Source organism: Mytilus galloprovincialis, chromosome 1 (genome assembly GCF_965363235.1).
Source record: "Mytilus galloprovincialis chromosome 1, xbMytGall1.hap1.1, whole genome shotgun sequence".
Taxonomy (NCBI): domain Eukaryota; kingdom Metazoa; phylum Mollusca; class Bivalvia; order Mytilida; family Mytilidae; genus Mytilus; species Mytilus galloprovincialis.
The window spans coordinates 17,556,115-17,571,737 of record NC_134838.1 but is presented as its reverse complement, the minus strand read 5'-3'; the positions used below and the strand labels follow the sequence as shown (position 1 = coordinate 17,571,737).

Genomic DNA, 15,623 nt, shown 5'->3' with positions numbered 1-15,623 from the left:
CCGGTGCGTAGAAAAGAGAAACGGTAACAAATGTTCTCGATGAAATCAATAAAAGAAAATCACGAGAAAACAATTGATTCTCTTTGGGATTCCTGATATGGATGAATAGAGCAAAGAAGAAAGAGATGAATTTCACAAGGAAAAAACTAAACGAGCTATCTAAAGATTGCAAGATCCAACTAGATAATGAAAAACTAAAAATGGTCAAAAGACTACAAAGTTTGATAAGGAGAAACCAATAGACAAATTATAGTGAAATTACCAAGTGTTGAACCAAATTTAACTTTATTTAAAAACAAACATTATTATATATAAAGGCAGGGACTTTCTAATACTAATTATACTAAGTTAGTAAAGAAAGTCCCTGATAAAAGCTAATTCAAAGTATTCAAAAGTTGGAGTGAGTAATGACCTTACTCGAGCAGAACTTAGAAAACAAGAGAAAAAGCTGTGGGATATTGCCATAAAACTAACTGAAGATCATGGGGTCTGGGGGACTATCATTTCAAAGTCCAAGATGTAGTCAGCAATGACTTCAGAGAAACTCCTAAGCGCTTCTACACATATGTAAAAAGTAAGAAACAAGCGTCATCAGGTGTTTCCGCTCTTACCAACAAAGGCTTATTCAAAAAAGGAGAAAAACATATAGCAGCAAATTATCGACCAGTTTCACTAACTTCTATTTCATGCAAAGTTCTCGATCACACCATCCACAGTTCAGTCATCACATTTTTGGAAAAGCATAACATCTTTACAGACAGTCAGCATGGGTTAAGAGCTCGTACGTAGATCCTGTGAGACACAACTAATTTCAACAATATAAGGAATTGCCAAACAACTGAAATCAGGGAAAGATCAAGTGGATGTAATCTTACTCGACTTTGCAAAAGCTTTTGACAAAGTCCCCCACTGCAGATTACTCAACAAACTGAACCATTATAGCATTAGAGATGAAAACCTGAATTGGATAAAATCCTTCTTAGAAAACAGGAAACGACAAGTAGTAGTTGAGGGCTGTAAGTCAACACTGGTAGATGTACTTTCAGGGGTCCCACAAGGGACTGTGTTAGGACCCTTATCTTCTTAGAATTTATTAACGACTTACCAGAAACATTGCAACATTCAACTGTCAAACTATTCACAGACGACTGCCTCCTATTCCACTATATCAAGAATTCCCAGGACGAAGCCAAACTACAACAGGACCTTTCAGCACTAGAAGACTGGGAAACCAAATGGCAGATGAAACTTCAAACTCCACCCAAAAAAATGCACCGTCATCCGCATTAGCACCAACAGTAAATAAAAAAAAATACATACTATAAATTACATGGCCTAATCTAACTTATCTTTAAAACCGTTTTGTATAGGAAATATATTTTTATATGTAGAACAGGTTCTCTATTTATATACAGTGTTGCTTCTCCTTCCACCATTTGACATCTAACCATATTTACATGCTCAGCTCAAGTGCTCTCTATTCTATATACAGTGATGTTGCTCCCTCCATCATTCTACATCTGATGTTGGCATATTTACAGTATAGAAATTGAACTGATCTTCATTGAAGGACATTATCTGATTTTTGACCATCATTGTTATTTTCCTTTTTCTTTTCTTGTCCAGTTAAAAGTTTTTAAATTTTCGATTTTTCTTACTCCGTTTTACATCTCCATATTTGTTCAAAAATCTAAAAGTAAACTCATGTACAAATTTTTAATATTTCGACTTTAACATAAAAATGTTGCACATTAAAATCTAAAATATATTAACTTAAATTTATTTTATCGTTATTATATTGCATAATATCACTCTTTTTCTAAGTTGGTAGTTTTGTTTTGGTTTGAGTTTTTTTTTTTTGGGGGGGGGGGGGGGTGTTCCGGGTGGTGAAAAAAACCACCCTCTCCCTGGGCAAGAAAGGTTGGCAAACTAAGGTAGCTACCATTTGATTTTAGGGGTTGGGGGCTAGGCCGGATGAAATTTGAAAATACGGGGCAGGAGTTTTGAGTAAAAAAAGGCAAGATGCCATTTTCTGTAAAAAGAAAATCGAACCGAATAGAATGAAAAATAAAAAGGCAGGACACAGATAAAACAACTAAAAAATTTAGGACAACATTTTTCATCCCCTCCCAAAAAAATGTATATTATATACACGAATGCAGATCATTTATTTAATAAAATGTCTGAATTAATAGTAGATAGTAAGGACAAGAGATGATAAACCAAAATTAATTGATATCCTAGATAGGCTCAGAGACATAGAATTATATGTCTCTGAAAGGCTTAACAAAAAAAAATAGGTACCTATCAGGAAATGCGGGATATTCTATTAAAAGCCGACTTATAGAATGATTGCATGGTATTTTTTTCCAAAACGTGATACAAGTGGAAAATATCAATGTATTTTTTCAATCATTGATATAAATAACCTAAAAAGATGAAATAATATGCATTTTGTCCTTAAAACTGGGAAAAATCACAAATCTACAAAAATTGACTGCATGGTAAATTTGACACAAAAAAGCATCAAAATATGATAAAACATTCTTATATTAACACCTAGGCTATAGTTTCAGTTTTAGTTTAATTTATTCAGATTGGTCCACTTCATCTTTATTGAAAGTATGAAAAACATTTAATGGCGGAACTGTGATTTTTTTCACGATAAATGCCCCAAAATAGGTGAAAATTGAAAAAAAAATGGGAAAATCATCCTACTTGGGTCTTTTCAAAGCGCCGTAGCAAAAAAAAGTTATGCACCGCCATATGCCATGATTTTTCTTCACCAATTATTTTTTCACAGTCCTATAAACCCAAAATTTAGGTTAAAAACAAAAGTTTAATTCTAGAAATGTTTGGCTCCTCAGGGGCAGTATGCATAAAGCTACCTAAATTAAGACTAGTTTGTTCCAAATTTTTCTACATGCTTTACGAAAAATTAGTACTACGATCGGATATCTTAACTCAAGTTAATTAAGTAGTGGTTTTGTGCATATCAACCCAGAGGTGTACATCCTTGAAGGGATAAAGAACATATATGCGTTATTATTAGAAAGAAAACCAGCACTGTTTTATATAGATTTAAATAATCGTTATAATACCTGTGAACGCGATCGGGACCCAAGTTTAAAAATTCAATAAGGTTAGGTTGTGGTTACTACCATTTTAAATTGCTAGTATCGGTTCTTGTTATATTACAAATGATTCATCAATGGAACAAGCTTGTTATAACCTAAATCAGTTTTCTACTTCGGAACTAAAAAAATTACTGTAATGGTAAGACAAGAGAGGTGCCGAAATGTCAGATGTTGTAGAGAAAACTATTGCAGCTTTACCTAAAATATTTGGTGAAAACTTGTTAGGAGGAATTGGTCAAGGTGTTCAAAGTCCAAAATATTTATCAGGACTTGGTCGGTGTTTTCAGACATTTGTTCGTCTGTTACATAAATCTAAAACGAAAAATGTAAGTTGTTAGTTATACGTCCTTGCTTTTAATTATTAAAGTTACAGTAATTATGTTGTATTACTTTTAATTGGTATTTACGAACCAAGTTTGGTATTGTTGTTATTTGTTTGAAAATCATGATTGTTGTTATAACTAGCTTTGATGTTAAGTAAACTACATGTAGTTACATGTAGCTTGGTATGAGTAAAATAATGAAATTTTAAATGAAAAACATGAAAGATAATTGTTTTTAACAGCTTGGCCCCTTTGATCTCATGTTTGCTGGACACATATGTTACATGTATATAAGATGATTGATTATGACCATCATGCATTTAATTACTCCTAAGCTATGGTGGTGTACAAGTGTATTTCATGTGAAAGAGAGGTCCGACCTCGACAGCATGCAATTTTGTGTGATGTATGTGAAAGAAAACAGCACAGACTATGTGGCACTGGTAAGTTCTTATTATTATTCCATAAAAATTGGAGAAAATATGATAGCCTGCATTCAAATATTATTATTTATTATTTTTACATTGATTATTTCTGGACTTTTTACTGCCATAGAAATACTATAAAACTTTATCATTATTACATTATATAAATCATTATTATTGAAGATTTTAATATTTAAAATTCGATAATTTTATAGTATAAATTTTATTTTGAATATAAAATTGAAGATGTGGTATGATTGCCAACATGGCCAATGAGACAACTCTCCACAAGAGACCAAACTAGCCCACATTTTATTATTATTTATGATGTTAAATATCTATTCATAGTTTACAATATTTTGCAAAGCTTACTTTATAACAATTTCAGGCATAACACTTCAAGCTTACAATGATGCCAAGCTAGGTAATGGATTGCAGTTTATATGCAGATCTTGTGAAAAATGCAATAGGCATGATAGGCCAGCAGAAGAGACAGCATCAAAACCAGCCCAGCCAGTAAATGATACTTTTAAATTTGGTCACCAAAATTCTGCTGACATGTAAGTATTGTTAGTTAAACAAGTTCAAATGATTGTTTAAAATAAATTTAAAATAATAAAGATTATGTAACAAGGATATATAAAGATAAATGAATAATCAATTTTAAACATTAGCTTAGATCATGTAGATACAGTCTCTTATATATCATGTATATTGTAATGCATTACATGTACATGTATTACATAAATTTGCAGTTATGTTCCAAATTTTTTGCTGAAATGGGATTTGATTTACCAATAGAGATACATGTTATCACCATTTATAGAATCATATGTTCCATTTAATATACATACTCAATTTTATATTAATGCAGATCCCTGAATGCAGAACTTGACCTGCCTGACGAGATATTAGAAGATGACAACATTATCCACTACAAAGTTTTGGAGAAGGGCAGCAAACGTGGTGGACGTCTGTTGACTGCAAGTAATGGATACACCTTCGGAGTAAAGGTATATTTTTAGTAATTTAAGACATTTATTGTATGTTAATTCTGTTGTTATTAGAACAATATTAAAACTTGTTATTATTTGAAATTAGACGTAATCCTATTATTAATATACTTACATCTGTTTAACTACACTTAATATCCTTGGTAACAACTTTTTTTATTACAACTTATGATGATTTTTTGCATTTTTTTTTTATTTAGATGTGCATTTGCATATTTTTGTTTGACACTTTCTAAATTGGCTTTTACTATAGAATTTAGTTGTAACTGCATACTACTTACTACTTAATGTAGTAATGAAAGGTTATTTCTTTGCTACAAATACTTGATAATATAACAAAAAAATCATTATTTTTGAATTTGTCTTTGTAATAACTTGTGTATGCATGAGAATAAATTTTAACTTATTTTTATAGAAAGACTTAAAAAAGTCAACACTGTGGACCTGTAGTGTTCGGTCAGCTAAGATACGTTGCCATGCTACAGTAAGCCAAGTTGGCGATGTTTTTAGAGCTGGTATTCAGAATCACATCCACCCAGCTGACCTGGAACTACCAATTTATAAAGAAGTCGCAGCAAAGGTAAGTACATTTTAAAATTTAAAAAAAATATATTTAAACTTTAGAGACTAGTATTTTAACATTTAAGGGATTTTGTCACTACATTTTAGGTGTAATACCACCAAATCATGATACGTCACATCCGGTTGTATACGAAAGTAGGTGAAAAAAATAATTCCCTTGAATTTAACAGTTGTAGGTAATTAATCCTGCATTTTATTGCAGTAAAACATTTCTGTGTCATAAACATATGTCTTTGGTATTTCAAAACACCATTATTTTTTTATTTGGGATTTCTATAGAATATTTTGTAATCTTGAGGTTACATGGTGACTAAACCTTGTACAAAAATAAAATAAGGGGAGAAATTTGATTGGTTAACTTCCAATGATGGTTATTTTTTTTATATGCAATGAAATGTGATGTGAATTTTTTTCTAAAGTACTTGACAGGATAAGATTTTACTCATGCCAAGTATTTCATATTTGAAAGAAAGATAAATTCTGCACATTTTTTTGAAAAGCGCAAATTTAACAAAGACTTATAGGGGAAAATCAATGGTGGTATTACACCTTAAGATGATTTCCAGTTAGACAGTTCAAAAATGTTATTGAGCACTGAAATGGCTAACACATATTTTCAAGAAACACATTTTAACTAAATGTTATCTATTAAATGATATATATATGTATATAGCATATTAATTTTAAAATATATTTTAGGTTAAGCAACAGGTTGCAGATAATCCACAAGTGAGAGCTATGGATGTGGTGACAGCTATAATTACAAGGGATATCCCAGTAGACCTACACTTTCTAGCACCAAAGCAGATGCAGATGAAGAGAACAGCCAACAAACACAGATTAGCCAACAGATCAAGTCAAACCAGTTGAAGATGTTCTGTCACAGTAGATTTTGACATTTAATTACAATTTTGATTTGAATATAAGATATTTCTTCATTAATCAACTTTTTATGAAATATAAGATAGTATTGGTGTGTGTCTGGTGTATGATGTGTTGTTTCAGTTTTTTAAATGACAAAGTGCACATGGAATATTGTAGAATAATTACTCTTAACATTTTAGTGCTCTCAAACTTCATAAAGTACTTGCTGTTAACATTTTAGTGCTGTCAAATGGATAATTTCATTAGTTGAATAATTGTGTAAGTTTCAGATTATGAAGTAAATGTAGTTATGCTCAATATATTTAGTGTTCTTTTCTATTTGGAATATTGCATGATTGTGTGAGCTTAAGTTTATTATCATTGATCATGATATTTATGATTGTTTAGAATAATCATGATTATTGTTGGAATGTATGATATCATATTGAATAAAAATAAATTGTAAAGATAACTTTAGTTCTTTGCCTCCATAATGTACCTACAAGTTTCTTAACATGTTGAAATAAATATATTAACTGATAGCTGTAATACAACACCAATTAAGCATAAACATATATTTATGTGTTGGTACTTTCAATTTTCTTTACACATTGGAACAACTGCTTTGGAGATACTTATAGCTGAAATGCAACACCATGATGACATTATAAACATGTGCTATTGTCCTGGTTTTTGGTGGTATTCATTGTTGTCTTTCTAATGTCATTGTGACGAGTTTGATACTCTTTTGATATCTTCCTCCTTTAACAATTCTTAGATATATGAACTTTGGCTTGATCATCATTAATATTCATTATCTATTACGTAAAACAATTAATAAAACACTAAAAACATGGTTTTGGTTTTTAGAATGTGACTTTATTTTTAAATGGTTAAAACCATGAAAAAACTATTCAACACAACCATAAAAGATAGTACCTGAAAGTTTATTTTAGACACAATGTGGTCTGTCTCCAATGAAAACATTTTAAAATCAAACAAATTATTTATAACTCCTTGCTTAAGAGGATATAGATGCTAGGATGCATTAAATATATATTTTTGCCAAAAAAAACCCTTTTCCTTGACATGCATCTAAAAGGTATCTTCAGCAGTAGAACTGTTTGACAAAACATTTTCTACATATTAGTTAATGCTGAATTATATACACCTATCACCAGTCAGAAGCCTGTTGTTCAGTTGTTGTCATTTGTTGGTGTGGTTAATAGGTGTTTGTAATTATTGTTTTAAATATAGACATGACTGTTGGTTTTCCTGTTTGAAAAGTTTAACACTTATCATTTTGACACCCTTTATAGCTGTTCGATGTGAGTCAAAGGATTGGTATTGAAGGTGGTATTTTGACCTATAATTGTTACTTTTTTTAATACATTATGACATTGATGGAGAGTTGTCCAATTGGCAATCATACCACATCTTCGTATTATACATGTAGAAACATGGTTAACATGGAAGAATCAATCAGTTGACCACTTATAGGAGTTTATGCTCTTGAAAGATATGCAAGCTCTCACGAACTAAGAACAATCTTGTATGTTGATTTATATCTATTTTTGGCATTTTTGTCATATCTATTAGAAACTTTTAGAAGCACAAAAAGATTACCAAAAATAAGATCTACAAGTAAGTGAAAATGGCCTTATTGTCACACTAGTTTTCATTGCCCCTTTTTTTCATGGAAGGTAACAGTTTATGATAAAAAAAAATCATAAACTGTAATCAGTGAAAAATATCATCCACACAATACTTGTAAAAATGCCACTAAATCAGATCTTCAAGTACGCAAAGTTTACTATATGAAAAATTAATTTTAAAATGGCATTTTTACAAGTTGAGGGATTCAGCCTCAAGGGTATTTTGAATGAAATGATAATTCTCATGGTCTTATTTTCACATGATCACACTGGAAAAGCATTGATTTGAAGATTATTTTTTTTCTATATCAGACCAAAAATTTGATTACAAATTAGTTTACAGTAGCTCTAAATCATGTCAATACAGTACACTTTTGCCAGACACAAATCTCCAGTTCCTTCATATTGATAATTTTATGAATGTAAATGTACCATTTCAGGAAGAAGACCACTTTATTAAGACACAAATCACAGAAATCAAAGAGCAATTTAAATCAACCAGAAGGGTAATTATACATGGGTCATTTTCTACAGTTATCATAACCATTACACATCAAGTTTTTAAAAGTGGGATTGCAATTTGTTGTGTCTTAACTTTATTGTTACATTATATTTATATGATTACATGTTTCATTATAACAGTTATTATACCCCCGCTTTAAAAAAGGGGGGGTATACTGTTTTACCTCTGTCTGTCAGTCCGTCCGTCCATCAGTCCATCAGTCCGTTCGTCCATCAGTCCGTCCGTCAGTCAGTCCGTCCCATGAAACTTTCGTCACATTTTTCTCAGGAACTACACATCCACCCTTTCTGTAATTTGGTATCAACATTTATATATGTCAGCCATACCGTGTGATGCATTTTCAGATTCATCACTTGACAACTTCCTGTTTACCGAACACTTGTCTGATTTTACACATGATAGCCAAGTTGAAAATTTTTGTCACATTTTTCTCAGGAACTACAATACAAGGATTTCTGAAATTTGGTTTCAGGATTTATATAAGGCAGCTATACCGTGTGATGCGTTTTCAGGTTCATCACTCGACAACTTCCTGTTTACCGAACACTTGTATGATTTTACACATGATAACCAAGTTGAAAATTTTCGTCACATTTTTCTCAGGAACTACAATACAAGGATTTCTGAAATTTGGTTTTAGGATTTATATAAGTCAGCTATACCGTGTGATGCGTTTTCAGATTCATCACTCGACAACTTCCTGTTTACCGAACACTTGTATGATTTTACACATGATAACCAAGTTAAAAATTTTCGTCACATTTTTCTCAGGAACTACAATACAATGATTTCTGAAATTTGGTTTCAGGATTTTTATAAGTCAGCTATACTGTGTGATGCGTTTTCAGATTCATCACTCGACAACTTCCTGTTTACGGAACACTTGCATATTTTTACACTATTAATATTATCCACTTGCGGCGGGGGTATCATCAGTGAGCAGTAGCTCGCAGTTTCACTTGTTCTGATTGGCTTACTGCAATCTCGCGTTAATCCTTAATCAACCTCATTTCAAAATGAATTGTAACATGCATGTTGACATGTGCTGAACTATAATCAAGTGTACAGGTAAATAAAAGAAAAAACACTTGATAGTAATTGTGTTTTCATGTTCATAGAGAAAAAATGTAATTAGGCTTCATTTAGTAATTTCATAGGGTTGTAAAAGTGCACATTTTAAGAATGAAGCGCTTCCGCACTTCATACAAAATGTACATCTGTCAACGCTTTTACATCCCAATGAATTTATAAAAAGAAGCATTCAATTTTTAGATAGTTTTCAATCTTTGACCAATCTATCAGAGAAAAGGGAACCAACCATCTGTTTTGTATATCTTTAATTTATTTCACAACAAAACTACAAAGGTCTTTAATTGTTAGATGGCTGCATAACTTTCAGTGGCTTATATGACATGCATACTTGTATTCAGGACAAAATTTTTTTTATGATCATGTTGCTTTTACACTTATCATAGCGGAATATATTTGTATCCTGCTATCTCTTATATAGGTACTAGATGACCTGATGTCCTACATAGAGACATAATTATGATTTTGAGTTGTCCAGTGTCTGCTCTTACTTCTAGACACTGCATGCTTGGGAGACTGTACTCTTATTTGTTGTATGATTAGTACTTATAACTTAGCCATAAAAACTGCTTCAAATTTAAAAGATTCAAATGACTTTAATAACAAATGATAAAGGGATTTGAAAAAAATTATAATTATAAACATTTTGTATATTTTTAGGACCAAGAGAAAGATCTGTTATTTATATGTGTGTACTGTCACATGATGGGGTATGATGTTAACTTTGCCAAAGTAAAGGCATTAATGATGCTTTCTGGATCTATTGAGGCAATTGATTCAAAAATAGGTATAGTTAATATATGAGAAGACATTTGTTTAATGCTTTGAATGTTATACTGCATATACAATGATTAGTTATGTTTCTGACACTAAGATTGTTTAAACCGCCTATATAAGTCAAATTCTAATGCAACAACGTTTGTAACGTTCATTTTGATTGGATAACGTCACTTTCTTACATGGCATCAATTGACAATTGATGCTATGGGACGTACGCGCAAGCGCAGAAGGTATATGACAGATTTTAAATACATGTTTTAACGTTATTTTCTGTCAGTTTCATTAGAATGGAGATAACAATATTGTATTTTAAGCTCCGACGGCATCAATTGGGGATTTGAATGTCGCAAATACCCGTTTACTGTCTGTAAACTTAATTTGCGACCATCAAATCCCCAATTGATGCCGTCGGAGCTTAAAATACAATACAGTTATCTCCTAAATGTTGCATATATATGTACTGCTGTTGATAGTTTGGAAGTTTTAAACATAAATCAAACAGAGATATACCGATAACATCTTATCAAAAATAACACCTAAACCATAGGAAAGGAGAAATGTAATAATGAGAAGCATAAACCCAACAAGATGACACTTCAATCCTTGAGCATGGTCTTTCTCCTACAAAAATGTTTATTTATAAATCAACTTAATACTAGTTCAAAAATGTGCTAATATAAGTCGTAGATAAGAAAAAAATTGAATGGTAGAAATGAAAATAATAAATTGTATATTTTCAGGATGGGTAACTGCTAATCTGCTGATTACGAGAAATGATGACACTTCAATACTGGCTACATCTTCAATGGTCAAGGTAAATAAACATGTATAATGAATTATAGTCCTAAAAGGTAGATACATGGTCATATTCATCAGAAATTCATATGATTGAAAGATGTTGGGTGTTCTGAAATAAGACAGCAACCCTATAACATGAAGGGAAAAAAAATGACTCGAACAATAGACCGGTGTTTTACAATGTTTTAAGTTCTTTATTAATCACTCAATTCTAGTAAATTAGTAAATTAATCTAATACAAACTATAAAATAATCCAATATCTACCATCAATAGAGATTTCCCTCTGTGACCATCAAAAAAAGGCTTCTTAAGATAGGACAAAAGACATTCATTAAAGTGATTCTTGACTTTTACTTTTACTTGTTGACTTGGATGGAGAGTTGTCTCATTGGCACTCATACCACATCTTTTTATATCTTATTAGGACATGCACATTAATGTATGGTGGGATAAGGACTAGGTTTTGTTATCTCAATCCTTCTCTTGAAAGCTTGTAGCTTATAACAAAAATATGGAATAATGGCTTACACAAACACAAGTACAATTATAACAATGCTATTATATATTTTGAATAATCCTAGTATCATCTTATAAGGTTAACTATTTGTATGGCTATATACATGGCGAATATATTTTATTCATATGTATAAATCTTTTTCATTTCATTTTAGAATTTATTAAGTCCAAATTTATTGGAAGTGTGTAATGTGATGGCAACAGTGGCACATTTTACAATGCCTCAAATAATAGATATTGTACTGCCATATTTGCAGAAAACACAGAATCATCCAAGGTAATAATTTTAACTATCACACACGGTAGGCTCTTCTCCTGTATTTGGGGCCTCGGTGGCCAAGCGGTATTAGTAGCTACTATACTGTAATCACTAGCCAGTCAACACTGAGGTTGTGAGTATGAACCTTGCTCGAGTGGATGCCCTCTACTCCAATCTTAATTGACTAGGATTGTGAGTTTTTCTATTGAAGGTCAGTGGTTTTCTCCAGGGACTCAGGCTTCCACCACCAATAAAAACTGGCTGCCACATGCACATTATAGCCCAAAAGTGATGCTTAAAAGTGGTGTTAAAACATCAAAAATCAAACAAAATCAAATCCTGTAATGTAAAATGCCTTTTCAACAAGCTAAGGTATAAATAATGAACGCCATACTAATTTCCAAATTGTACAAGGTACCTGTCCTTTGAAATAGTTAGAGCTTTATAGAATTAAAATGTTTAAGTAGATAACAAAAGTTGTGACATATTCATTGTTGAAACATTTACAGCATTAAAGATCGGCCAGCTTCAATATTTTATTGCACCTCTATTTCTTTTCTTTGCAATTGCAGATCTCTTGTGAGAGCGAAGGCTGTCATGTGTATCTATATGTACTACCTTCAAGTTCCTGAACTATTTTTGTACGAAGAAGACAGCTTCTATAAGAGCTTGTGTGATCCAGATCCTAGTGTCATGGCTGCTGCATGTCATATATTTCATGAGCTTGTCAAAGTAAGTAGATAAAATATACATGTAAATTTTTATAAAAATGTGAAATTATTTTATATAAACAGATTGTTCATGAATAAACATGCACTCACATGGTGTACATAACTTTAGAATTAGGAGTACTGTGGATTCATTTATATTGAAGGGTAATAATGTTCATGGACCTTGCATTTTAGTGGACAATTGATTCATGGTTTTGCCAAAGTCTGCATAAATTCGAATAGATTATCTATAATTTGTATTCTTGATAACCAACAAAATTGGTATTCAATGTATTCAATGAATTTACAGTACATAGAATTCATATTTTGTAAAAAATTTTTGTATATTCTTAACCAGCTTATAAATAAAATTAAAAGAGTATGATTTTGCCGTTTTTGGGCACTCTGTGGTAGTACTGACATTGTTTTAAAAAAATGTAAACATTTTAATCAAGAAATTATTTGGAAAATTATTTTGATTTATTGTAGAAAGACAGAAAAAAGTATTTGAGTTTGGTCCCTGTTCTAGTCAACATTTTGCAGCAGATCATAGAAAGAAAACTGCCCTCTACTTATGAATATCACAGTATCCCATCACCATGGTTACAAATCAAGATACTTAAAATCCTGGCATTATTAGGAGCTGACAATCAAAGGTAGAAATTTTGACTATATGTGGAAAAAATAATCTGATGATGAACCAAAATATATGTGAATAAGGCCACACCAATTTGATTAATAGTTCTTTGGATTTTCCCCCTCCTGTTTTGGAGAAATAGACTTTTTAATAAAAAAAAATAATTACTGCTTCCGCAAATTTTTTGGCCGCATGCCGCTCCAAATTTAGTTTATCTTGTGCATATATTGCTCCTATCGATTCAAACACATGTGTGAATAATCGATTTGTTAATAAAAGGTCAAAAATCGGGATGCCAACATGAATTCCTGTCAGATATAAGACAAGTAGTTGTTAAATAAATTGAGAATGGAAATGGGGAATGTGTCAAAGAGACAACAACCCGACCATACAAAAAACAACAGCAAAAGGTCACCAACAGGTCTTCAATGTAGCGAGAAATTTCCGCACAGGAAGGCGTCCTTCAGCTGGCCCCTAAACAAATATATACTAGTTCAGTGATTATGAATTAAAACACAGTTATTTGAAATGAATTTCGTTTTACCTATGAAAACCTGTTCTAGAAGACAAAATAAAAAAATATTTCGTTAGACGACCATGATAACAACAGTACTCGTTAGAACCATTGTCATTCCCGATCATTGTTTCAACAGACATAGCCAGTTTAGTCTTGAGATTAATCTGAAGTACAACAGCTCTTTAGACAGACAAGATATGGTGGTGTTGTCCAACAGCCCCAGCTTGTCAGGCAAAACAGCCTTTGGACGTCAGAGTAATCTCGGACTACAACAGACATAAATAGAGCTATCTGTCTTGGATGAAATTGATATTAAAATAACATGATTTAAAAAAAAAAATGACATATAATCTTATTTTGATGAAAAACCCATATCCCCTTGTTAGTCTATTGTCATGCACTCAGAACTCTTTTGTAATGGACAATTTAGAGTTCCAATATTCGAAATCAGAGTGGTGGTGGCCTGCAAATAATAATAAGGCATGTATTATCGGTGCAACTACTTCCAGTATGAAATACATTTCAGGTTTCATGGGCAAAAGGAAAATGTATTTTGCCGAATCAGAATAATGCATGTGAATGTGGTCTAAGGACCTATATGTGTATTTTAAGGGAATGTTTCATTACACTGAGATCTACATGCATAGCGATATAACTATTTTACTCAAGATGTTGAAATATTCACCTCACTCATTATGTTGATCCTATTATGGATAAATAGTTCCAACTAGATGCCAAGCAGCTAATAAACAATCATACCATATATAGAAACAACTTTATCAAAGATATTTCATATTTTTCAAGGGCATTTTTTTGAATATATACACATATCTTAATTAATTTTATTCCACACAATATATTTACCTACCATAATTCCTCTTGCTAAATTTTATCCGCTTTGCCTCCTTAAAATATACACATGAGTGTGTGAATTTAAATAAAAATTCACGCAGTTAAGGCTTATTTGAAGGAAATAGTCAAAATTATACTAAACCAAGGTGAACCAGAAAGTTGGGTATGGTAAAAACTGTACTTCATTCACAAATACATCAAATTATATGCATAACAGCATGTTTCTCTTCCTTTGAAGTTACCCAGTTTTAACATGTACATAAATTTCTAAATTGCACAATTTAAAAAAAAATTATACCGCTCGCTCTCCTTGTAGAGCACCCGCCTCAACAAAACTCATTTTCAAGAATTTTTTGCAATCAAAAAATTTTTGCTCGCTCGCCCCATATTTATACCCCATGCAACGGGTTGCGGAGGGTATAATGTTTTTGACCCGTCCATCCGCCCGTCGGTCCGTCCGTCCGTCAGTCCTGTTTCTTGTCATCGCAACTCCTCTCAAACCACACAACAGAATTTCACGAAACCTTTTCAGATAATAAGGACATACTATGTAGTTGTGCATATCGACGGGAAATTGCGATTCAATTTTTTTTCTAGGAGTTACGCCCCTTTGAACTTATTTACTTTAATGTACTACTGCAACAGTTTGTCATCGCAACTCCTCTCAAACCACACAACAGAATTTCATGAAACCTTTTAAGATAATAAGGACATACTATGTTGTTGTGCATATCGATGGGAAATTGCGATTCAATTTTTTTTCTAGGAGTTACACCCCTTTGAACTTATTTACTTTAATGTACTACTGCAACAGTTTGTCATCGCAACTCCTCTCAAACCACACAACAGAATTTCACGAAACCTTTTAAGATAATAAGGACATACTATGTAGATGTGCATATCGACAGGAAATTACGATTCAATTTTGTTTCTAGGAGTTAC

General features: G+C 31.9%; 1 protein-coding gene across 1 annotated transcript in view; it reads left to right on the top strand.

The window, feature by feature from the left end:
* Positions 1-3,258: 3,258 nt before the first annotated feature.
* LOC143067814 (AP-4 complex subunit epsilon-1-like) overlaps positions 3,259-15,623 on the top strand; it is a 29,621-nt gene continuing 17,256 nt past the window's right edge. Inside the window, exons 1-7 of the mRNA XM_076241378.1 lie at positions 3,259-3,463; positions 8,440-8,505; positions 10,272-10,398; positions 11,132-11,205; positions 11,862-11,983; positions 12,538-12,697; positions 13,165-13,331. Coding sequence (XP_076097493.1) covers positions 3,299-3,463; positions 8,440-8,505; positions 10,272-10,398; positions 11,132-11,205; positions 11,862-11,983; positions 12,538-12,697; positions 13,165-13,331 — 881 coding nt within the window. The 5' untranslated portion in view covers positions 3,259-3,298. The remainder of the gene's footprint in view (positions 3,464-8,439; positions 8,506-10,271; positions 10,399-11,131; positions 11,206-11,861; positions 11,984-12,537; positions 12,698-13,164; positions 13,332-15,623) is intronic.